At 42.8% G+C, this 26150-nt stretch overlaps 1 protein-coding gene across 15 annotated transcripts in view; it reads left to right on the top strand.

The window, feature by feature from the left end:
* DOCK10 (dedicator of cytokinesis 10) overlaps nt 1-26150 on the top strand; it is a 145353-nt gene that overhangs the window by 4540 nt on the left and 114663 nt on the right. For 4 of the 15 annotated variants that reach the window (XM_038145317.1, XM_038145321.1, XM_038145319.1 and 1 more), the window contains exon 1: nt 20269-20991. The exons of 3 other annotated variants lie outside the window; for them this stretch is intronic. In XM_038145317.1, coding sequence (XP_038001245.1) covers nt 20827-20991 — 165 coding nt within the window. In that variant the 5' untranslated portion in view covers nt 20269-20826. Of the gene's footprint in view, nt 1-638; nt 1054-20268; nt 20992-26150 lie in introns of those variants that run through there. 8 more of the 15 variants (XM_038145316.1, XM_038145332.1, XM_038145314.1 and 5 more) reach the window with 5 other exon arrangements.

Genomic DNA, 26150 nt, shown 5'->3' with positions numbered 1-26150 from the left:
GAAAGTCTCCTTTCTCCTGATGTCTTCTGTTAGTCCAGGGTGAAGCCAAGTAACGCATTTATAAAGGCAGTGAGTCTGTTGTGGTGTTGTACCCAAAATAGACTCTGTGAGCTCATACGTAGGTGCACAGGCACTGTTTTCACACACCTGCAACTACTTTTTTTTTGCCTATTTTCCTGAGAAAAAAACTCAAACTGGTGCAGTAATCTTAAGAGCTTGTGCATACAGAGAAAGCCTCCTCCTGGTCTAGTGGTTGGGAGAGTTTGTTCATGACACCAGTGTAAGGGAGCCTCACCTGCAGGTCTGGAGCTGGAGTTCTGTTATGGCCAGCCTTGGCATTTGAGATGAGTTAGGGTTTGCTCAGGGCAGACTACTTGACAGGCATATTTAGAATGTTAACAACCTTGTGCAATGTTGAAACATTAAAAAGCTTGCTTATATTTGTCATTTACCTGTGAAGCTTGTTCACGAATCTACACTCCAAAACTTACCTTTCATTTATAGCCTGTGTGACATCCCTTACTTGCTCAAGCACAAGACCCACAACGTTTGGAAGTAGTCTCCTTTATTAGAATTTTTTTGTTGTTTTGGAGTGTCTGACAAGTAATTCTGTAGATGTTTTTCAGCTGGGGTATCCCAAGAACACTTGGTCTGGCTTGGGCAAGGCTCTGATTGCTTTCAGCTGGTGTTGGAGCTCAGCTGTAAGGGCAAATCAAGCAAAGGGTACAGGCAGGAATGCACTACTTGCACATTCTCCAGCTGCAAGCCTCCCTCCTCTGCAGGCAGACAAAAGGGGCAAAGTCTGCTTCTGAGCAATTCTAGGAACTTCATCTGGCACTGGGGACAAAAGTGATGCAGAAATGAGGGAAAGGAGATAAGGGAACAGAGCTTCAGAGAGGGTGGAGACAGAGAAGGGAAGAAAATGGTTTAGAAAGAAGAAAAGCACTGGAGAAAATGGGGGAAAAAAGAAAAGACTTTGTGGGAAAGGAGAGGCTGAAGAAGACAATAAAACGAAGGAAAGAAACGAAGAGAGCTGCAAGAAAGTTTCGTCAGGTTGGTGAATAACTAGTGCAGATAAGCCATTAATGTGCACCCCTGGGCAGTCATTTAGGCAGTGCCATTTAAAACCAGGCACTTGGATTTAAATGCAGGGCTTTTACTCTTGTCTTGTCACTTGACTAACACTTTCTTTTAAATTTATGGAAGGTGAGTCAGCTTGAGTAACTCAAAATGCTCTCGGTTTATATAAGTTGCATTAACTTTTTTGCCTGCAAGGTGAAATAGGGGGTCTTGAGGGGGAGAGAATGAGCATCAGTAGCAAAGAGAAGCTGGAAAATTAAGCCTTGTGTTAGCTTTGGAGGAGGATGGATACACAGAGAGATAATTTAATATTGTTGTGGTTTCTAACAGGCAATTCTGTAGTGCATATATCACTTCCAGAAGTCAAAACATGTTTGTAACTTTTCTAGCATAAGGTCAAAAGCCTATGAAGTAGTGACACAGATGTGATTATTACACAAAGAGTTGCTTGTCGTGTGTATAATGTTTCCAGTTTCACAGAACAGGAAGTGCATTTCACAGAACTCAAAAATAATTTTCTGAATCTGAATTATACTCGCTGTCTGTTTTATAACAACTGTATATTCTTATTTTAGCAAAAGCCAACTTTATCCCTGTTGTTGTTGAAAAGAAAAACAAAACACCAGGAGCTAACTGCCCAAGTTCATGCACTAAATCTATAGTAAAAGCCATAGAATGATTGTCTCCAAGTTTATCCCCCTCACAGGCTGTCCTGCCCCACACGGATGAATAATTTGCCTGGCTCCATAGTTCCCCCTACTCCTCTCATTTCTGACATGGGCAAATTTTTCCCTGTCTTGAAAAATGTAAGAAAACTGAAGGCTGCCTGTCCTTTGCATGCTTGCTTAGAGTAAATGACTTCAGCTCACATTGTCCCTTTCTGGGCAGAGCACAAACAGACAAATGGGAGAGTACTGAGCTGCATTAGTGTTAGGTGGTGATGTGTGTCAGTGAAGCCTTCTGGAGCTGGGAAGGCTTTTTCTACTTCTCTTTTCTTTCTTTTTTTTTTCTTTTTTTTCTTAATTTCCCAAGTCTCCTTACCACTCCTCCATTTTTTAGTTTGGGTGCTCAAGGCAGTAGTCTATTATTTTTTTCCCTTCATGTCAGTGATGCGTAATCACAACCTAAATTGCATTGCTTAAATACATTTTTTTGTAGGTCACTTGCAATTTCTGGTACTAGTTTTATTCTTCATGATACAGACAGGAAGAGGCCAATGTTGCATTTTTTGTTCTCAAATTTTACACAGGAAGAGAGTTTCCTTGGAGCACTGGGGGTAGGTGGTGCTGCCCAGCCTCTCCTTCCCAGTGTTACACTGGGAGCCAACATCCAGCCTCTTTACTTGGGTACTCTAAAGTTACTTTTCAGCTGGAACCCAAATACTGCATGTTTTGGAACACAGTGTAATGTTTTGAGATGACATAATATAGATGTTCTTTAAGCTTGTATAAAAGTACATCAGATGGGGAAATCTGGTTATGTCTGTGACGTGTGTGGGTTCATACTGTGCAGACAGCAGTGTGAATTGCAGCTACTGTCACTGGAATCTCAGGAAAGTATGGGGAAAGGGAGATGGTACCTCCCTGCAAGGAGAGTCTTCTGCTGCCTCTGTGAAACAAGATTTTATCTGCAAACCCAAAGGGAAAAAAAAAAAAAGGAAACCTCAAAAGTTGAAAGATACACTGTATTACATTTTGAATTCCTAATGCAGTAATTAATAAATAACAATTAACTTGCTGTTAATTGTTCTTCCCCTTATTGCTGTTGTGCAGTTGTATAATATTCATTGTGCTGAAGCTTAGTGTGCTGTCAGCATTGCAGTGATTTTTTTAATTGCAGTGTAGTTTTTCCTTCATGGAGTGTGGAGGAAGTGGAGGGCAGTTCTGTCACTGAGTCTGAAAGGGGCTGTTCAGGTGGGAGAATAATGCTGGCTGACTTAAAGCAAACATGATGCTAGCTTACTTTGACATGTTGACCTAAATTAAATGATGTAGATATAATGCAATTTAATGAATGCAATTGAATTGGATATGATAGAGGGGGAAAAAAGGTTTCATTTTTAATGCGTTGCTGTTTATCACAAGCGTAATGCAGAAATATTCTCTCTGAAAGTGGAGTGACTAGGAATGTTTAGAATAGCAAAAAGAAAATCTATTATCTTTGTATTTTAGTTTTTAAATTGTCATTGTCTAAATGTATTGCTTGTCCATGCTAGATGTACCTGCTTTGGTAACCATGTTCAGGTTGATGACTTTGAGGAGTGCACTTCTAATTTATAGGCAAGAATGAAATTCTGGACTCTTAAGTGTCTTTTGGCTCTGCATTTCTAGGGCTAAATTAAAGGCTCCCCACACTGGGAGCCCAATGGCTCTGCAAGCAAGGCCTAGAAACATCTTTTATCCAAAAGCTGCCTGGACCATTTCAACTGAGGGTTAATGTGTCTATCTTTTGATGCAAATTCCTCAGTGATCTTTGTTCTGGATTGGGTTTTCCTTGTGGTTTAGGGGCAGAGGTTGGCATGGTTTGAAGAAAATATATTTTTAAAGTGTGAGAATATTCTCCTGTTATCTGAGTGTTTGCCAGGCCCTGGAACAGAAAAAGCGTGTGGCAGAGGAACATGAGGAGAGGGAGGGGGAAGACTGCTGTGGTATCCTCTGGCCACAGTGCTGTGTAACAAAGCCTTAAATTAGTTTTTCTGCCTCTTTCTTCTGCTGTGAGGTGCTTGTTGCAGCTTCCTCCTTGCCCACTCTCTGCTCCCTGCCTTCTTTCCCTCTTAGTCCTTTGCAAGCTCTGGCAGCCCTGGGGGGAGTCTGAGCCAAAAAGTCAACAGAACAGAGGAAGGAAAGGCTGCCTATACCCAGACACTGCAAAATGTATGTTCAGTTTGAGGGAGGGCAGAGTGCCAGTCCTCCACATCTCCCTTCTCTCCCCTTTGGAAGCAAACACAGCACTCCTTTCCATGCTGTGAGTAGGTGCAGGAGAAAGGGTTCAGAGCTTGTTGAGTCTCTGAGTGAGCGTGGTGGGCTGGAGTCAGCCTGGAGGCCATTGACTGGACTGTGCTTGCTTAGATAATAAGTCATCTTTGGAGCCTGTCCCGTGAAAGAGCTTTCTCCATTGCTGTGCAAGTACCATGGTACAGGCCAGGCTTGATGTCTTTTGTTAGGAATGCCTCTGTTGCATTTCACAGGCCATAAATAACTTGTGGTATTTGTAGCAATCTCAGTCTCTCTTTGAAGATACAAGTGCACAGTCTTTTTCCTGGCTTCTCTTTTTTTCTTCTTTTTTGTTACTTAGCCTCAAGTGGTCTCAAGTCTGAAAAATGATTCAGGGGCCTAAATTTGAGCATCCTTGGGATAGAACTGTTTTGTGGCTTTGAACTTTAAGCTATATGAAACAAAATACATAAAAGTTTGTTCTACTGAACAATAGTGTGTTGACAGGGAGAGACTTTGGGAAAACAAGTCGTGGGTCATACCTCTGGTTCTGTGTGCAGAGAGAAAGGGAGTGATGAGTAAGTGTTAAAACCAGTAATGAGCACTTTGATATTCTAGAATATCATGTGGTGTGTGAATACCTTTTGTATTCACATATTTACACTGCATAGTAAAATATGTGCTGAGCCATCATGTTTCTGTTATCAGTATATAGGCACATGTTTTCCCCTCCAATTCATGGGTGGCAGGTGGACTTCCAGCAGTGGATGGAGAGCAATTACAGAAGCAATGCAGACGGTAAATATCTGCAGGGCTCTCCTCTGAAAGCAAGTTACTGAAAAGCATCTGCGTGTTCCAAAGCTGCATCTCACTCCAGGCAACAGTTGCCTTTTACATGAGTAACAGTTGTCTTTTTCTTTGAGCTGTGTGATTGCACAGTGCCTCTGTTCTGCTGACACCCTTTCATTAAACAGCTAAAATCTCAAGCACTGATGGAAACGAAGTCATACAACATTAAGTAGGGTTGGTCTCTTTATTATCCTCATTGCTTCCCCTAAATCAATGAAAACTGTTTTGGAGGTTTTGTAAGGGAACTTACAGAAGAAGAAATCCAGGAAATCCATGAACAGAAATTTGGCTTTTCTGGTCAAATAATAACCTGTGATTTAATAGTAATGTTAGGAAATCCCTAATATAAACAACAAAAAAAAATTGTAGTCAAGGGAGATGATTACTTTTCTTCAGGTGTCTTCTGAAAGACACCTGCTTCTTTTTATCTTTCAAATACATACCCAGTTGTTTCCATGTTTCTGTATACTTTCTAAAAGAAGTGGAGCTCATGCAACACACCAGCTCCAAGTGGTTTAACTCCAATTGGCTTGGAAATGGAGGAAGATGGAATGGTAGTTTTTGGGGGGGTTTATGTAGCCATGATAGTTCCAGCTGGTTGGAGATATTGGCAATGAAATGCTTTTTGCCTTCTATATATTCTTTCCTCAGAAAGGGTGAGGAGAAAACTGTTTGCAGAGGGGTTTCAGGTGAGTGTTACCAGTTACTTGTGTTGCAATAAGGATGCAGTAGTACAGTGGGACACAATGTCTTACGTGCCTTAACGTGAAGTTTATCTCCTTTTTTTTCCCTAGAGTTTTTCTTACAATGAGAACCCTTCAAAACCACTAGCCATGGCCTGTATGTTGCAGTTAAATATTATCTTTCTCTCATTTCTTCATTCTCACATCTGCCCACTCCCTGCTTTGCTGCCCTCACCCCTTCCAGTCCTGGATCCTTGTTGTGCTTTGTGTCCCTCTCCCACTTGTCCCAGAGCCTCTGTTAATGCCTCTCTGTGCAGGGAACAGTGTGTCAGTTGTGTCAGGCACCCTATCTCTGCCTGCCATCCATGCCACATCAAAACCCACTTCTTCCAGGAATGCTCCTTGCCAGTTCTGCGAGTGGGTAATCTCTGTGCTCCTCCCCTCCTGAGCAGCTGCTGTGCCCAGCCCTGCCTCTCTCCCCCAAACTGGCAATGCAAAGCCTTTGGTTTTGGTAATAGGCCTCTCCTCTGCCTTCAGTGTGAGGTTTTGCATTGAACACCTGGATTTGTGTTGATAGGTGCTATTTGAATGACTTTTCACCAGGTAAAATATAGTTCAAATAATACTGAGGGACTCTCTTTCAAGAAGAACTTTTCCTGTGTCTGTTTCCTTGAAGGAAGCAGTGGTTCCTGTTCAGTGTAGTGTGAAAGACAAGTCCATGTTGTGATGTGGGAACATATCAATGGATTTAGATCTATTTTTAAATTGACTCAGGTAAATAGGGCTAAAATCAGTTTCCTTAGAATAATGTGGCATACCTGGTTTGGGGGGGCTTTAAGACAAAAACTTTGCATTTAAATTCCATGATGATGGCTACTGAGCTGTGCTAGAATAAGGTGTAAGGGCTGCTTGGTCTTTGTGCTCCAAGGCCTCTGAGTTTCTGTTTTCTACCACTTTTTCCAAATGTGTATTTCAGAAGATCCTCTTTCCTCATCCTGAAGGATCTCAGAGGGATTCAGATAAGAAATTTGAGTGTCTTTATTTTTTGGAGAAAGATTTTGTGTGATGAAGAATGGGAGTCAGCAAGTGACTTGTAAGTAGAGCTTGAAGACTGAGGTGTGAAAGCTCCGTGATGCACAATGAAGGGTTGCTGCTCAGTGTGTAACTGGGTCTGTCATCATCCCAGCAGCATGTCCTGTACCCTCCTGGCACAGTTTGCAATGCAGCTGGTTGTTGTTAACATCGGTGAGGTAAGAAGGTAGTGCAAGAGAGCTGTATGACTTTTTTTGCCAGTGTCAGAGCTCCAGACATGCCCCAGACCCAATATGCCAAACACATCCTGCCATCTAGCATTAACTAACATGGACAATTTAACAAATACTTTTTTTTTTTCTATCATAAGGGTGCAAAAAGAAATTAAAATTGAGCCATGACTAAGGAATAATACATTCTAGTTGTTATTGTCATGGGCTCAGCTTGGCAGATTTTTTAGCTTTTTCATATCTGTCTGTGAGATAACAAGAATAAAAGCCAGCAAAGTGCAGTGGTAACGGTATGACTGCTTTTAGACAGTTTGGCAGGAAATGCTGTTTCCTGTTCTTTTGATATTCTGTTGACTTTCTCATAAATATTAACCCATCTGGGGCTTCAACATTTGTTGTTACGGTGGCATAGACAATGTCAGTGACAGCCAAATCTAAATGTAGTTGTTCCTTTAAGTAGATTGAATGGGTTCTGGTTAAAAATACAGAATTATGCTGTAGTTCTTTTGACTGCAGTGTAACATCTTCAGATTTCTGTCTGCATAGTCAAGTTGGAAAGTGGGATTAGATTTGCCTTTAAAATACAGGCTCATACTGGTGTGGCTTGCTCTTCTGGATCAGATTAGAGCTTCCCGAAGTCCTGTGTCATAGGCAGATGCCAGGTTTGGTAGGCACACAGTTTGTGGTGATTGGGATGGGGCTGGGCTGAGCCTCATCCCCAGTGGGTGCAGCTGTGAGCAGCAGGTGAGCAGCACTGCCAGCAATGAGCCATGGAGTGCCCAGGGGCACTGAGCAACCACCAAAGGAACAGAGGGCACACAGGGGCACTGCATCAACATGAGGGGATAAAAGGCTGGGCTGAAGAACAAGAAGGGCAGAGGCTTGCAGCCTTCTGAGGTGATATGGTGTTACTCTGTATGGGCAGATACCTGAAGCCTTCTGATGAGGCATGGTGTTGCTCTGTATGGGTTGAAGCTTTCTGAAATTGTGTGGTGATAATTGTGGTGTGTCATGGCCATCTCAGCTGTGACATGTGCTGTGACAAGGTTCCTCAGCACTCTGAGTAATAATTGTAGTGCCATTTGATGTGCTTTGCAGATCACCAGATAAATTTATATTTGGAATAAAATGATAGATCCATCTTCTCCATTACTTTCTTGAGAGGAGTTATGTCCTTATCTCTTGAGACCCCAAGCACATGCTGTCCACAGGGGTGTCAAGGTCCCTTCCAACCCAAGCTCTTGTGTGACAGTGACCCTCTCTTAACCTTTCACCCTGCCTGTTCCTCTTGGCTGGCAGTCATGTGAGCCCTGGTTCAGCAGGATGTCTTGGTTAGGGCAGTACCTCCTGTCAGGGTGCACCAACCAGTCTTTTGGGGCTGGCTTTTAAACTCGTGTTTTTTTCAAATCAGATGCTGATAGATGAGATTTGAAAGGCAGAGGGTGCTGCTTCCCAGAGAGCTGAGATCTGCAGACACGTTTGTGCTGGGTGGAGGACATCTCTAGGTGCGTCCCTGGAAATGCAGCAGCTTCCATTCCTGGTGTCTGTGCGTGCCAGCGACGCTGTGCCCCAGCAGTCTCCTCAGTAAATTGCCAGCCTGATCTTTTGTGAAGAGCAGTCGTGTTGAATTTAGTGTTACTACATCAAGAGTGAAGCACTGATACTGAGAGTGAGTAATTGTAACCAAGTCTGCCCTTATGCCTGGCAGTGTTTGGTATTTAGCTGTAACTGTTCCTAATTGCTCAGCTGCTTGACAAAAGCATAAATGACATCGAGGTGAGAGTTCTTCTGTTGGCTGCAACTCTATGTTACCATGAAATAATTGTAACATTGCATAGAAAGTGATAAATGATTGTTAACTTTAATTAGAGCACTAATTATATATTGGAGTGAATTTTAGCAGAAATGAAAAATTGCTATCTCTGCATTTAAATTTGCATCTGAAATGTAAGAGAAAGTTGAGAATATTTTCCCTTGGTGTGAGAAAGGGGTGTGTTTAAAGGGAATATGCATGTACCATCATATTTTCACTTGGATATCACATGTTCTAATGAAAGCTTTGGCAGCATAGATAACCAGACTTCCTTAAAAAGCAGCTATAAACAATCCTTTGGGTTAGAGTTCCCATGTGTACTCAGTAAAATCTAAATAATTTACTTATGCATTTTCACTTTTTCTACTGGAACTACTTAAACACATAACGCTGTTGAATGCCCAGCTGTCAGCAGAAGAATGAGGGGGGGCCTAGGAAGTTGGTCACCTATTTAAAAATCACATTTTGCACACAGGGAACTGCTTGATGCCCTGAAGTAAATCAATACCTTTGTGAGTGTAAATAATTGTGATTTTTTGAAAACCAGTCTCTGGCTGATCTCTGTTTCTTGCTTGATTGAGAAGTCCTGAAAGACTAAAAAGAGAAGAGGTCAACATTTGGGTACTACCTAAAATTACTAGGATCCTTTGGAAGTCCATTTGAGATGTGTCCTAATAATCTAGAGAATGACATTGCTTCTGTTATATGCTAGGTAATTTTTAAAGTAATGGTCTAAAGTGGTTCTGTAAGAACAGGATATTTTCATAAATATCAGTTAATTTTCCAAAAAGTCAATAGCACAGGCTATTAGGACTTGAATAATAAAAACAAATTACTTGTAACCAGACATTTCAGTCAGTGAGAATGAAAGCTCTTTGCACATATGTGTATTTAGCTCATAGTTTCTACTCATATTTTAATCTCCCTTGGAGTTCAGTATTAGTCTTTCAAAACACACATGTTACTAATCAAAATATTATTCTTCTAAGGATTTCTTCCTGAAATACCAACCAGAAGACATATGTTTATAGGGACTGTGTTAGAACTTAACAAATACAGGCCAAACAACTTATAATTGGCCTGATTTTGCTTATTTTGTATTTTGTTCAATCAACAGCCTTGTGGATGTGAGCGTTAATGGATGCCAGAAATTTAAGGCTCGTCAGTTTTAGATTTTGTATGATTTTATTATCTTCTGGAGGTCAAATAAAAGAAAGGGAGTGAAATCCTGACAAGAGACATAAAATGAAAACCACATGTTGTACAGAAAAGCTGTCCAGGGGACAGTCTCACTCGTTAGCTGCTACAATAGCTGTCACTTGGTTTGATATAGTGAGCACATTGTTGTGCTGTGACAAAAGCCCAGCAATATTGTTTCTAAAAGGGGCAGGATGCTTTTTGATTGGTTTGGTGTGTTTTGTTTTGTCTTTTGGGGTGCTTTTCCTTTTCCATGGTGATAAGGGCAAAGCCGTGGGTTCCAGGCACTTCCTTGGGTGTGGTGTGAGGAGCTGTGTTTGAGCTGCTCCTCTCTGAAGGGTGACAAGGTCCCAGTGAGCAGTGTGGGTCTGAGGGACCCTGTCTCTTTTCTGTGCTCTTGTCTGGGTGGTCTCGCTATTCCATTGTGCAGCCCGGGCTTCCTGGCTGGTGTACAGCAGCAGGAATGTGAGCCTCCCTGAGCTTCTAGACGTGCTAAGAAGGGAAAGGGTTTGGGGCTAATCAGCCCCCACATTGCAATCAAGAGGATAACTTCTCTTACAGTGTTGGCACTGTACACACACAGATCCCTTTCCTTGTCTGGTGAGGGCTGATGTTTATGCCAGTAGGTTTCTCTGTAGGTGGATTGCTCTGTAGAAATTAATAATTTGCCCTGTGTGCTTTAGCCCAAGAAGTGTCATGCTTAGGTGATACTTGACATGGTCAAACAGGGAAAAGGTGCTTGGCTGGCTGCCCCTGGACCTGTCAGATTTGGGTAGGATTTTTTGGGTAATATGTAAACAAACAAAAAAAAATCAAGACAGCTCTGTAATATTTATATGTTTAAAAACTTTCAGAGAGTCCTAACTCTTAGCTTCTTTATTTTGGATTCTTGGCACTGATAATAACAAAGGAATCTGAAGCCACATTATTATACTGCTAGTGGAAACAATCCATATTCTTCTTGTGGGATCTTTTCTGACCGATGCAAGGATACATCTGCAGCTGTATTTGGGGGAGTGGGGTGATGGGAGAGCAGCACCTGAGACAACACAGTTTTTGCTGGCCTCATATGTACAGATTTTACTTTGCATTTCTTTTTTTTACTTTGTCCACATTTTGTGCCTAATTTTCCCTTTTGCAGCTGCAGAAGCTTATGCTCGGAAATTGAATGAGATTGTTCCTTTTGGTTCCTTGCTTCTGGCTGAACTCTTTGTATATGCCTCAAAGTGAAATTGCCTTGAAATAATAAGCAGGGATTGTACAGCTGACTTAGAGTTGAAAGAAGCCTGATTGGAAGCCTCCTTTGTTCATTTCTGGGTTAGTTTAGAAACAGAGCCTTGTGTGAAGAGTAATTGTATGGCCTGAATGGCCAGTTCATCACTGCTAGCCTTTGGTTTAAGGCTAAGATGGCTTAGCTTAGATGGCTTTGGTTGTGTTTGGGGCTGTCCCAAAGAGGGCACAAATTCAGGCTCTAGATTGTCAGGCTGAATAAGCCATGTTTTACAAATTCATGAAATAACAGTTTGGAGAGAACCTCTGGAGGTTGTCAAGTCCAGCTCCCTGTTCAAAGCAGTTCCACAGAGATAAGGTTACTCAGGACCTTTTCCACTCTCCAAGGATGCCTTGTCCCTGTGTTTGACCACCCTTCATGGTTGAAAGTTTATTTTACTGTATTTAATTGAAATGTCCACTATCACAGGTGTTCTGTTTGTTGTCTCATCCCCTGCTGCTATGTCTGTGTGGAAAGCTTCTCTCTTCTCTAAACCCTATGGGAGTGTAGACTGACAAGGTTTTCCATCAACCTTCATTTCTTATGGCTGCACAAAGGTATTTTCCTCATCAATTCCTCCAGCCTCAGTCTGCCTTGGTGATCTTCCAAAGATCTCGATCCTCTGTGTCAGTGGATTTGTGCTGGGCACCTGAGAGCTGGACACAGCAACCACAATGATTTCCTGGGCACATTGGCAGGTCTGTTCTGCAGCTGGATCGTTCTTGAAGGTGGCCAGGCCTGTTCATGCACTTTGAGTGGTGTCTCAGCAGGGTGTTCATGTCATTACTTTCAAGCTCAGTAGTGTGAGTACTCCCTTTGCTAGAGTTACCTGGCATGATATCCAGAACTATACTGAACTCTGCTTGTGCTAGTGTCATATTGGTTGTTGATGATCATTTTGGTATTGGCCTCTGCTTCCAGCTCTTCCTCCTTTGTTTTCAGCTGTTGATTGCCCAGCTTACAATAGAAATTCTTAGCTTCAAGGCATTTGATTTTTTGTATTAAAATGTATTAAATTAGTTTGGAATGCTTTAGGCAGCTCAACTCCTGGCTCCCTGGGACAGCCCATTATTTTGGTGAGGGACTTTGGAAGGGGCTTTCTTGGCTTGAAAATCCAACAGTGTGCATGTGCAAAGCCAGGGGGGAATTGCTGCTGACCTCCATCACATGCAGAGTCTTGACTCAGAGGCAGAAGGTGCTGGATGCTACTTTTGTAATGTCAGTCTGCCCTGAGAGAGAGGAAGGGCATCAAAAGTGGGAGCCAAGAGATAAGTGACTGTACATCTCTGGCCTGACTTCATCTGCAGGGGAAAAAATGGTGGGATTTGGATTCTTTTTTATTTTTCATGCAGACAAACAAAGAAACATGCTTAGCTCCCAGGTAGTTACTGTAACTGCTGATATAGTGAAGAATGGGAAACTCTGCTGGAAGGTTGTAAATGAGGTGAAGATACCATCCAGCCTGCCACTGAGTTCCACACAGCATTTCTCAAAATTTTTTTACCATGTGTGCATTTGCAATCAATATGATCCTACTTCTCTATCTTATCTGGTATGGCCTGAATTTAGACCTGTCCTGTGTAATCTGTGCCATTTGTGTATGAAGCATGACCTGTTCATTTAAGAAGCATGACCTGTTCATTTAATACCTGATTCCACTCTTTCTTGGTTGTGAGCCATTAGTTTTTCTTTGTTAAACAATATGAAAAACATAAAAGAATTCATTTGTGTTATTTAAATTCTTACCTCAAATGTTGAGGCATTTTTTCTCCTACTTGAGCTGTTTGAAAACAAAAGGAGTGTACAAGTAGATTGGAGTGTGCCAAGAGATATCTTCCTTTGCAGGCTCTCTTGTGACCCGAAAAAGAGTTATCTTTTTGAGTTAGAGGCTGAAAGTGCTCTGGTTATGGAGCAGTTCTGGGTTTTGTTATTATTGTTAGCTGGGTTGTAAATACAAAGATGTCATTGGCTTAGGTTGGAGGCAAATTAGAATAAGAAATGCATTTTCTACCAAGATGTCACTGTCTAAAATTCTGCTTTAATCCAGATTTAAGTGATCTCTTTGAAAGTAACTCCAGTCTATCTCTATTTGTGTTTGCTCTGTATTTCTAGCTTTTATTTGAACAGAAATACTAGTTTTGGATTATGGCAACCTGTGGCTGTTACAGAAATAGAGAATAAGTTGCTCATCCTGAAGATGAGATGTCAACAATGAAGGTTTCTGTGGCTCTTGTCCGGAGTTTGTGGGTGTGGGTGAGAGGTTTTGCCGTGGTTTTTTTCAGCCTTTGATTACATTGTAGAGAAGAAGTGTTGGTTTATTAAACCATGGCGCTGTTCAGGCCATTCAGCATAGAGAACATTGCTGTACAAAGGGCACCTCATCCAAACCCACACCTTGTTCCTAAAGCCTCGTGAGTGGCTGCTGACATCTCTGTCTCCGTGTGCCCTGCGCCGTGTTCCTGCCTGGTCTCCCCTGTTGCTTGGTTCTCTTTCCAGTGTTTCCATAAGTGGCAGGGCTGGTACCAGGGCAGCAAATGGAGAATGCATTTGCTCTTCTGTGGGAAGAGAATCTTCCCATGTAGCTGGGTGTGTTTTGTTCCTTAAAATTGATTTGTGAAACATCTAGACAGAAGGCTTTGGACTTTATGCATGCCGTGGAGATCTTGGACTGTGACAGGTAACAGAGGAGTAGCATCTGTTTAGCTGTAAGGAATGCCACAAAACCAACATGGTAGAGTGAAAACAGGCACTGTGATCTTTTTAGGGTTTTTTCCTCCATGCCAGTTTTGGTTTTCAGACGCTCTCCCATTGGGCTAGGGAAGTGGAGGTCACCTCAACACAGCTGAGGTGTTAAGCTGTTGATAATGCAGTCTGAGGGGCTGTGTGGAAGTTAAATGTGTATCTTTCTGAAAGAGGATAATTGCTTGCTACCAGTTCTTTTTGGGAGCCAGTAGGGTGATGGCTGGTTTTTTTCTATTGTGACTTATCTGTAGAATCTTTGCTTTGGAAGTCTGAGCTCAGCCAGGGTTATAACTTCTGGTGAAAACTCTTCACAGAGTTTATCTTAATACATTATGTTTTTATTTAACTGTGTGCCAAAGAAAAGATGAGTTTTGGTAGCTCCAACTAATTCCCCACCATTTTATGGGATAATAAAAGTTCTTTTTTAAAACAAACAAACATTTGCTTTGTAGGTTAAGTACTTGTTTTTCCTGGTTTGAAGTCAAAGATTTCTTTTCCTGTTACATGCTTAAGGAAACCACAACAATGCTCTTAGCTGCATTTTAGAATGTTCTGTGCTAGGTCCAGAAGCCACTGAAGTGCATTGAAATGAGGAGGTTTTCATCACTGCCTATGGGTTGCAGTTCTTCATTTTACTTGACCTAAGAATAATCCCATTGATCTCACGGAGGCTGCAGTTGTGGAAAATTACCTGTCAAAGTGAGAAATTTCTTGAAAATTTGTAGGGTGCTTCGCATGAGTTGAAAATAAGAACGTGGAAACTACTTGTATGCAGATTACAGATTTATTTCACTTTTTGGGTAAAGAGAATATTCTGAGAAACCTCTGTAGAGGCTGAAGCTCCAGAGGTTACGGGATTGTAGACCAGCTTTGGTCATCAGCCTGTTGGAAGTCCTTACACGACTGTTTTTATCACTTTGTTTTATTATTTGTCAAGTGGTTGCAATTTGTTTTTTGCAATCAGCTGGAAGATTGAATGGGGGAGCCTGTATTTGGGCCACGTAAAGAGTGGCAGTAATTAAATCTTCCACACAACGTCTGTGTAACCCTTTGCACCAGACATCAACGTGAAAGAACAAGGGAATATTGAGAAGAGAAAGGCAGCGCTAGCACGGGCAGTCACGGGAATTCTCTTTCTGTGCTTACCTGTCTTTTTTCCTTTCCTGCCGTGCGTGCAGCAGTTGTTGGAGTGGGCGGAGTGGGGAAGCAGCAGTTGCGAGCTGGCCTTTCGTGCGCTGCTCCCTAGAGGGTGCCAGCCGCCCGCGTTCGGCTCGCTCCGCAGCCCGGTGCCCCAGCCCGGCGGCGAGCATCCTGCGAGCATCGCTGCGCAGAAAGCACCGGCCTGGAGGGCTCGGGCAGCTCTCGCACCGTCACAACCGTGCGCTCTCGTTCCTGGCTTCCCGCTCACTGTAACTCGCGTGTTGTGAATCGGTTGGGTTGGTCGAGGAGAACTTTGCGAGAAGGAAACGGTTTCAAGATGAAAAAGCTGCCAATGGTTCAGGAGTCGTGCTGACCAGGTACTGCAGTAAATATTGCTCTCCTGGGTCACTCAGGAGCAGCTGGTGGAAACTAAAGTGTCGCAATACGACACGAAAAGACGACATGGACACTGCTGCTCTCCAGGTGAACAAAAAAGAGGGCCCTTTATTTTCTGACTCCAACATTTATAGTTTTCCAAAAGTGACAGTGGATTGGAGGGTGACAGTGCCACCTCTCCAATGACACTGGACAGACCAAGAGTCCATCAGTTCTCTCCTCCTCCGTGAAAGAGTGCAAAACATAAGTTGTTTACAGAACTGTGTGTGAGAAAGTTTGTTACAAGAATGCAAACATCAGAAGGCTTAGCAAAGTCTTAAAAAATCAGGGTGACACTAAAGTATTACAAAGCCTGTGTTTTCTGACTCTTAGTCGCTCCCTCTGCTGTTTGAGGCCTCAGTGTTTCTGACATTTAACCATTTTTGCAGCGACACTTGAAGATACAGTGGATGAACGTTTTGAGATGAGTGCAAGAGGGATGTTATGAGTGAGTGGAAGGCACATATGTTATTTATGGCTTGTAGCACCTGTGACTCATAAGCTTTCTTTGAAGTAAATGTGGGATCCCCGTGTGTCCTTTAAAGCACTTTTTTTTTCCTCCTCCCTCAAAATGTATGGCAGCAATGGTTCAGCCTAGCCCTGCACAGCTTCTCTTGGCCTCTGGGCTGGGTGTGAAAGGTTTGGGACATAACTTTTGCAAAGAGAAGACAGGGCTGCTCCTTGAGGAGTGTTGGAAACGCTGCCTCTGTGGCAGTGAGAGATGCCACTCTGACATGGTGCAGAGTGGCACACATTGCTTTAAGGCCATAGTCATAAGAAAAAAGTGCATGGGAAGACCTGAGCTTATACTCAGATATATGTACTTAGAGCTTTTCCTCATGTATAAAATGTGCGAGGAAAAGAGGGCTATTGATGAGGGTTTGTCTCGTTAGGCTGCCTGCCATGAAGACCATCTCTTGGAGTGCTGCACCTATCTGAGCTTGGTCTCCGTGCTCATTCCTTGGGGGCCAGTTAGGGTTCCCCTGTTTGTTTTGGAGTAACAGATCATAAGAGCCTTTCAGATTTGGGTGTGTTTTTTCCCCTCTGCTTTCTTTGCAAGTGCCTTCAAGCCTTTATGAAAATAAATACTGGAGGCAAAGACCTTTGCTAAGAAAACGTGTATCAGCTCTTTTTGTTTTGAAAGGGTGGCTGATAAATGTTTAATAGTTGAGAAATGAGGCATGAGCTTACCAAAATGTGAGTGATCCTCATTTGCATCAAGGCAGAGAGTGTAATTTTGTTGTCATGTCTTGCTTCAAATGTTTATCTGCCTCTTGTATAGACTAACTTCAGAGAAGTTTCACTATGAACTGTGGGTCTGTGTGTGGAGCTGTGGGTGACAGCCGCTGGCCACTTGTGTTGTTTGTGTGCTGCTGGGGAGCTGCTCATCATCTGTACCAGGATATGGAATGGTAACTTTAATGGTAAGTTGTAATGGTGGCATGAGCCTTATCATTTGTAACAGTGAGTTCTTGTTGCTTGTACTGCTATGCTGTCTTTAGTTCCTGCTCGTGGCTTGAGGCTTCTGTGGGCCAGACTAAACACGCTGCTGTAAGCAGTTCCAGGGGTGTTCCTGTTCATTTTGAGGGCTCCTGGGCTCACCTGCCACTGCTGCTTTAGGATTGTCACACTACAAGAGCTTCTGTGGAGCTTCTCAGCATGTGTCATGCAAAAATACCATGGAGAGGCAGGCTTGTTTTCCAGATTAAAAAAAAAAACCCAACCAAACAAAATGGTGCCTGTCATGCTGGCAGCTGAGAGGTCTCATGGCAAAGGGGGCTCTAACCTGCAGCCATCCTCCTTGTTGAGAAAAACACGGCCTCCTTTGGGGGTGGAAGAAGGATCAGTGTTGAATTTGACAAGTCATCCTCTTACTAAAGGATCCTCTCCAACACTTGCCTTTCTGCCTGCCTCTTTAAAGCCCTCAGCTGAAGACCAAAATACCAATAGATTGTATCCTGTTTATTATGATCACAGGAATTCAAATGCCACGAAGACCAAGGAAAATTAGTGGAATAAAGTGAGCTGTGGGGAGGAAAACAGCTTTTAATGTGGTGTTCTAATGAGGTATGAAATAGGTATGTAAGAATATGTTTGTTAGCATCTTTAGAAAATCTTGCAGCCTGCAGAAACAGAAACATAGAAATACTGTGGAAGAGAAATAACCCAGTGCTTGGAGGAGAAGGCATTTACTGTCTGCTACAGACATAGTATGAAAGAGAGTTTGCCTCCTCACACCCTGGCTGCCTTTTTGCAGAGCTGGTATCTCTTTCATGTGGAAGCTGAGGCTGGAATAGCTGTAAGCTCGAGGATACAGATGCCTTTGAACTCTGCTTTCTTATCATGGACTTTTATAAGACGTGGCAAGTGTGACCCACTTTTGTTCCTGCACAGCTCGGCTGCTACACAGACCCAGCCCTGGGAGTTTGTGAGGACTGGGTCACTGAAGTCCTCTGGGTTAAAACAATTGTCTTGCCTATCTAATTTTTCTTTTCCTTTTCTTCACTGAGTTGCTTTTAGTGGTCTCCTTCCCAGCCTGTCCCCACAAACCATGATGCTGGTGTTACATGTCCATGTAGCATAGCTAAAACGGGTGGTGGATAAGAGTGGGGTGAGAGTGGGCAGTGGAAGGTTTCCAGTGGGCATATTCCTTAGCCCAGCATTGCTGCCAAAGCCTTCCTAATGGGGAATTAAAGAGTTGCTTGCACTAAGGAGTATTTTGCTTCCCAGGGGGTTTCACTGAATTTTGTTTCTGGATTAAAGTGCTAATTAACACAAAATAGTGCTGAGTGCTTCACTGTAAGAGTAACTAACACTGTTGATAACTGGTGTATAAACATAATGTATGCTAATGAGATCCCTACCTTTGTAAAACAAAGCTGTTGATACCCTGTCTGTGTCCAGGCATTTTTATTGGGCTAGGAGGTTTCCTTTCCAATGATAGCTCATGCCTCTGTGAGATTTCCTTAAAACGGAAGGGATTTTTTTTTTTTAGCTCCTCAGTGGTTTCTTTTCCCCTGTGCATTAGCTGTTTTTCAGTTCTTGAATTTTGATCAAGAGCTGGAGGCTACTTTTAGCTTAGCTTTGGCTTGTTAGTTTACTTGCTTTCAGACTAAGTGTCATTTTTCTCTCCAAAGAGCCAAAATGCCAAGATTGTGTCATTTCTACTTGTGTCTAATAATAGCTTAATCCACAAATAATTGTAATGAAGTTACTAAGGCCGCTGGCAGAGAATAGTGTGATCCAAAGACCCCTGGAATGAATGGGCTTCCTCTCTGAGGACAAAGGGAAGCTTTGGGTCGAGCCCTAGGGTGCTATTCAGACACACGTGCGTGCACATGTGCGACTCTGTTGGGCTGTGCTATAGAAACAAATTTCAAAAAAATGCTGCCAACTCTCACAGCTGAGCACTGGTGAGTGAAGGAGGATGCTGTGCAGACAGACAGGAGATGTGTTAGCAGCCCCCAAGGCAGCAGAGCAGTTGCCATAACAGCCAGCAGCAGATGTTACCCAGGACTGTATTGCTGCTGCTGGAATTAGAGTAGGAATGGAGGTGTCCCAGCTGCCAAGCGCATCGTTGGTGTGGCCAAGGTGTCTCTGGAGCAGGCAGGGGGCTGATGAAAACACAAACAATAGCAGCAGCAGGATTGCTGCTTTGGTGCAGGAATTACTCAGCTGTGCCACTGTGCCCTTGTAATCCCATTAGGAAAGTCAGACTAATGAGCATTCTGGGGGGCCCCCTTTGCAGTGCTTGCTGCTGCGGGGGCAGGGACATCTCCCCAGCGTGTGAAGGGTGTGCCCAGGAGGATCTGAGGGGGAAGAGCCAGGTGGGTGCATTGGCAGGCCTGGGGGTCAGGTTGTGCAGTGCCTGCCAAGTGCTGCTGTTTTCCACGTGCATTTAAAGCTGTTTGCTCTAAAGAAGTTAAGGGAAGAAATAATGGTGCTGAGTTTATTGCTATTAAAGGACAGATCTAAAGGATTCACCTTTTCTGGGAAATGCTTTAATTAGAATTATGATGTCTTCTGCCAGATTGCTGAGCAATTAAACTCTACTTAAGCCCAGAAAAAGTACTTCCATAAAAAGTTTTCAGTGTGGTTCCTGGCTCAGATTGTGAAAGAGCGTATTATTTACAGATATCTCATTAACAGACATTATAAAGTTCATTATACCGCCATAGGAATTGATGACAAAACTTTTCATGGCCTTCATTAGAAATGAAAACCTTTTGATGCAAGGTAAATATGGTTTTGGGTGCACATATAATAAAGTTATACATATTAGCTTAAAAGCAGCTGCTCTGGAAACGCTATTGGAAATTTTTAGTTTTCCTAATGTGTAGGAGAAATCCATTTTCTGTAGGTATTTTTAGTGCTAACTTCCTCTCCTGTGCTATTATCTTACATGCTCTCCCATTAGTGCTCGCCGTGTTTCCAGGTCAGCCATGTGATTGCTGAGCATCCCTGGCTGCTTTGTGAATGACTTGCCAGGCAGGAGCCAGAGAGGCAAGCTGTTAGTGCTGGCTGCCAGCAGCAGCTTCCCCCAGCCTGGACCCACTGATAACACACAGAAACCCTCTCTTCTCACCCTCTGGGAAGGTCATCACTGTGTGGTTCAGAGTGAGACCCTGCCCCTGCGTAGGTGTAAAGATGTTTCTCTGTGGAGGCAGAAGGTCGTGTGTAGGAGCACAGAGCAGCCCCACTGTTGAGAGGCATTTCAGAGCTGCTGCTTTGCCTTCCACAGTTGTTTCAGCATCAGCTGGATGAAGCTCACAGATTTCTGCCTTTTTGCCACTTGTTACATTTACAACTCAAATGAACTCGCTGTGCTTCAGAAAATTGCAAGAAGTGGTGAAAACATTGTAGGCAAATCCCTCTGTGAGCTTCTTTTCTGTGTGTGTGTGTGTGGTAAAAAAACCCTTAGGCAGAGTGTTTGAAAGCCAGCAGTGCTGATAATGAGAGTTTATAACTTTGCAGATATTGGCTGTTTTGCTACGTACGATTTTTTAAGAAGGTATTTAAACTGATCCAGCCAGTTGCTGTGGATGCCTCTGTGTGTGTTTAATGAACAGCTGGCTCTTTTGAACTGGGAATTTTAATACTTTCAGTTCCATGAAACTGGAATCGGAGGAGGCAGATGATTGTACAAGAGAGGGAGCACATTTTCTCATGCGACTTCAGGAGCAGGGAGGGAGGGAGAGGAAAGCATCGTAATGTTGCGTGTGTTTCTGTTTCAGCGGATCAAATCTTTCCTCTGTCTGCATCCAAGCTATTTGGTTGTGATCAGATGATCAGAGCTCAAGGAAGTGATTGGAGAGCGAGCTGGCTGCAGCTGCACTGTAGGCTGTTTTCAGGGACAAGGAGCCACTGTTTTTCAAACATAGCATAAACATAGAAGTTATTTTGTAGGCTTCAGGATGCAGATATGGGTTGTGCTGCCAGCATTGTTCTGCTCCAAGCCTTTCGTTCTGTGGTACAGAGGAACTGTCCACATATCTGCAGGCGCCGGCGACGAGAGGAGTTGTCACATGAAATTCTGCCGCTGGATAGTGATGATGAAATGAGCAGACCCAGGACTCTCATCATAATGGTATGGTACACTTTAACCAAGAGAGAGAGGTGACAGAATTATTACTGCAGATGTTATGTGATTATTTTTTTCCTTTGAGTATATATTCACAGAGAGAGAGCATTGACAGGCAGTTTGTCAGTTCGGTTAGTTTGCTGCTAGATATGCTGTATTTATAATGCTGCTTTATAGGTGAAGCTGTAAGCTGCACATAGGCTCTGTATAAAGTAAATGTTCTTTTATTTAATTGTTGGTGGGGTTTGTTTGTGAGATAGGCAGCATTGGAGCCGGTAGCACAGTTATGCTTTATTTCAGAGTTGGAATTCCAAACAGCAGACAGCTTAGGAAATGTTTGCTAAGTCTGTTCATCATAAGAACAAAAACAAACCCAAAAGCCAAACAAAACAAAAAAAACACCAATCTTTACTTGCACCCAGGATGCAATTGGAATTCATATGAAGTTATATGCAAATAAAGTCCCATATATCTTTGCTTCAAGCAGTTTGCAGCAGCACAATGTTTGCTGGATCACTGCTTTCCGAGTTACTGAGTTGCCTCTGTTCTTTAATGAAGGAGGGCTGTCTGTCTCTGAGCGTCATTTTCTTCCTGAATTAAATTTTTATTTTGCCAGGGGAATAAAATAAGCACTGTAGGTTTACTAGAAATAAGTGACAGGGTTGTTCCTGATTATAAATCACTGTTTCAGAATGAGGAGTACTCTTACTGCCTAGTTACTGCTCTTCCTTGCCAAATACACATATGGTGAGCATTTCCCGAACCCTGGAGTGGTTTGCATCTGAGGTGGCAATGATTTGTTACTCTGCGGCTATCACTTGATAAAAATACTACCAAGAAACTGAAAATAATATTTTTTTCAGTTTGTCAGGATGCTCTTTTATATCAGTTAAATGGTGGAGATTTGATGAAGTTCAAAGTGCACTCCCATGATACTCGTGATCCCACACAGGGCTGTGGTAAAGGGTAGCATTAGAGAATTTAATAGCTGTCCTGAGCAGCTGTTTTGAGTAGAGCATTGCTGCCCGTGGAGAGGTGTGTGGTAGAGTTGTGGCAATGATAGTAGCAAGGACCCAATCTCAGCAGAGCTTTATGTATCAGCTGAGCGTATTCTCCAGTGCAGGGGGGAGTTGCATGGTCATAAGGAGGAAGGAAATTGATTTCATCATGGTCAATCTGATGTTAAAGCTTCTTTTGCTCTAAAAGTATATCTGTCTATACAACAAACTATTTTTTTTCTACCCAACGGTTAAATAAATGACCTCAACAGCATTTAAATGAATAAATGGGTCCTTCCTGGTAGTAATTTCAAGCCTGATGAAGTGAGAAATGTCTGGAAGCACATCCGAGTATGGATCATCTGTGTAACTTGCTTCAGTCCTTGGAAGAAAAGGGTACTCTTGGGTGTTGTGGCAGCAAACACTGTACCAGCCCTGCCAAACCCAAAACTACTCATCAGCAGCTTGAGTTGTGTTTCTTTGTGTGGTAAGTCCTGTGAGATCAGGGCTCCAAGAGCATAGGTCCCTGGGCTCTCAGGGAGGTGAGGCTTTACCCTGCAGTGTGGAGGGAGCTGTGGAAGAAGGAGAGACATTCTGGTCAAGATGATGTGTTACCTGATGCTGGATGTGGGCTCTGAGATCCCCTCAAACACATTCCCCAGCTGTGCTAGCAGGGGCTTAGGTTTTCTCTGTCAGTGGTAAATGCACTGGTGCTTGTCCTGCCAAAAGGCTGCCCTTCCCCAGGAGCTTTGTGGGATCATTTTCTCCCTCTCATTCCCTTTGAGAAGAGGAGGAGGAGTGGTCCAGCCCTGTCCTGGGGCTGGAGTAGGTGCAGGCAGGCACTTGGGAAGAAGGCTGCTGGGCAAATGTTGACTTTAGACACATCTTTCTCTTCAGGATGTATATTATTACCATGCTTTTGTTTTGAAGCAGTTAATTATGGAAATATCTAAATGAATTTGCCATTAAACTTTTTAGTTAGGCTCAGGAATGATGTGGAGACCTGGCAAGCTGAGAAAAAAGTGCTGCTTCAGAGCACTTTGTGGCAGAATGGATGGTCCTGTTTCTAACCTGAATTCATGTTACTTGAAATCGCAGCATGATAAAGAGAGCTGGAGGCTACTGGGCCTTAATACAACATGTTGTGGTCCTAACAAATTAGTTTCTCCCCTGGGTCTGTTGTAGATCATTGAGGATTATGTCTGGATAATAGAGTGGAGGCAGTGGTGTAGATGATCAAAGAGTGTTTGGTTGCCAGTGCCATTAAGCACATTGAGCACATGCCAGGAGCTAAACTGATCCAAATGAGATTCTCAAGTGCTGGTGTCTGAGGGTAGTGAGTAACTGGAGTGCCCAAAGAAGAGAGGTGAGGAAATCTCAAATGCAGAATACCAGAAGTACACTGATGGCCCTGGGTGTGATCATTTGGCTCCTGCCAGCTGAATGTATGGCATTCTGTCTCTTCATGCCTTCAGATGAAATGATCTTCTTCTGTAGCTCATGTGCCACTGCCTCTATGTGCCCTGCTGAAAGTGTGAGCCTTTGGTGTTGATTTCAGGAGACAAACTATGCCTTCTGGTTGAATAGCCTTTTGAAGCCACCAGGCTCTGCTGTCTGTTCTTTCAAGTTTGCCTGTCCTGCGTGTAGCAAAAGTAACACCTTGGTGTTGCCTTGATATGGAAAGCAACCGTGAATCAGAGAGAACAGCAGTCTACCCTAAAATACTTCAAGTAAATAAACAGCTCTAGGGATGTGCCCCATTTTCCTTTGTTGGTCACTGAAGAGGAACATCCCGGTAGGATGTTCTTCTGGGAATTGTTTTTGCGAGTGGCATCTCCACACAGGAGATTCGGTGGGTGCACTCTATGAGAAAAAAAGGAAGAAGTCCCAGGCAGAGCCTCCAGCTATTGCTCAATGGCCACCTACTAATCACTGTGTGAAGCCTTTAGGCATCACAGCAGGCATTTCTAACATTCTGGTTCTTGCAGAACGTGAGGATTGATGTCTTTATTCAGAGAAATTGTTTTTCTTCTGTTTGTTAGTTTAGGACTCTGGTTTTACCCTTAGGCAAGACAGATAAATCATTAGTTTTAGATCTTGACTGGATCCACAGAGCTGGGAGAGATGTTGGAGAGAGAAAACTGTAAATTCTCTGTCAATCACTATGGTATGTCATCTTCTCTTGGATGAAATCCTGGAATTTGCCAGAGACATGGAAAGTAAGTGTACAAACAACCTCTAATATGGTGTACAAGTTCAATCAATTTGCTCAGTGACAGTGATTTAATTGACCCTTGTTTTCTGGGCCTTTAAGAGCATGTCTGCAAGAACTGGCTTTCAAAATAAGACTGAGATGGTGAGGTTTGAGGTACTAAATACCTCTCTAGAGTGAATGCAAATGGCTGTACATGCTGTTTCCACAACAAAAAGGAGAAGAGGAAGATGCCTGAAGGAAGAAAATGAAGTACATGGGTTATGTAGAGCTGCTTGGTGTTTTAAAGGTGGCACTAACATTCAAGATGATGGTTTGCATTTGGAATTTGTGACTTGAAGTTGAGCTTTATCTAGTAGCTCATTCTTTGGGTTTATTCATGCAATTTATTACAAACTATGCCAGCTGAGGTTTGTGTGATAAGAGCAAAGTGTATTTGAGGATATGATCCTACTTTCCCCCACCATGAGCTTTCCTGCCCTTGGTAATAAACTACATAAAAATGTAAAAATTATTTTGCATTTTGAATAAAATAGTGTAACTTGAGCTGACTTATTAGCTTGAACTCAGCAATATTCACTTCATTAATGCTGCCCAAGCTGCTTCTCAGGTCAGTTAGTTTGTAAATGAATTTTTACTCTTCTAAAAGCAGTAGAGAGAAGAGAAGCATGGCTTTGAGAATTTTCCATCATCTAGTGTTGAAGTTTGCCTCCAGAACTGTGTTCCTTAAGTTTTGTTGTACGGTCTGTGTTAGTTTTCTCCTTTTAGTTGAAATAATTTCATGCACTCATCTCATTTGTGTGCATTTTTCTCCTGAAGGCCTGTACAATAGAAGTGCTATCAATGGGTGGCAACTGTAGGAATTGCAGGATCTCTGACTCATAACTTACTGGTTTTGAATGTGGGAATGTGTCTGTGTGTACTCAAATGGTGGGGAATTGCAGTGCTTTTTGGAGGCTCAGCCCTGGGAACAGAATGGCGTTCTTGCAATGTCTCGGAGGAGGGATTGTCTTTGCAGCTCTGGGTAATCTTGCTTTGCAAAGTGAAAAAAAAAATACTCAAAATTTTCATGACTTCTTAGCTTAAGTCAGAAGCATCAATGTGTAATACACTTTTAAGCAACAATAAGCATATGGAGCTTTTGACCTTAACTTCCACTTCAGTACTTGACCTCAGCAGGAACAGAAACAGGCCCATGTTTGAATAAATTAATAACATTAGAGTGTAAAGAGGAGAAGTAGTAAGTGGTGCACAAAATGCAGTTCTGCTTCAGAGTCATTCTGGCCGCCTCTTGTTACCATTGCAGCTTCTCTGTGTGTTGTGCCCAGTGCCACTCAGACCTGTGAGTGACTGCAGTGACTGCCAGCCCTGGGCACCAGGGACAGTGTCCTTTGCTGCTCCTCAGCAGGATGTTGGGTTTGTTTTGGTGTTTACCTGCTCAGACAGCAGCTGTGGCTCTGGGTAGAGTTTCTTATTTACAGAGGGGAGGAAATGTGGGGCAGTTTTCATTCTTCAGTGTTGCAGTACCACGTAGTGTATGCGTATGGTTCAAGAAAAGCTGGTGTTAAAAGTGGCCTTTTACCACTGAGCAAATCTTCTCCATCTGACTTTGGTACTCTGAGCAATGTTTTATATTGCTTTCACTTCTTATTAGTGTTGCAGCAATGTGTATAGTATGACAGTGTGTGAAATGTAATTATTATGAATGTGTTAACCAAATTTTTTATGACAGCTTATGAAGTGTGTGGGCTCAAAGCAATAAAGTGATGAAAACATTCTCCTATATATGAGGAATTTATTCATTTTTCTAGGGAAAAAAAGAAGTAAGCTTTTTTTTTTTTAAGCAATGCCTACCTGAAAGAGTAGGATATAAATTAAAGAGGCACAGAAAGTCTGTAAGTCTCACTCCTTGGGAGTGCTTTGGGAGGGTGATTTATGCATTTCACAAAAATCCC

The sequence above is a fragment of the Motacilla alba genome, chromosome 9 (genome assembly GCF_015832195.1).
Source record: "Motacilla alba alba isolate MOTALB_02 chromosome 9, Motacilla_alba_V1.0_pri, whole genome shotgun sequence".
NCBI lineage: Eukaryota > Metazoa > Chordata > Aves > Passeriformes > Motacillidae > Motacilla > Motacilla alba.
The sequence above is the reverse complement of the archived record's forward strand: the minus strand, read 5'-3'. Positions and strand labels throughout refer to the sequence as shown.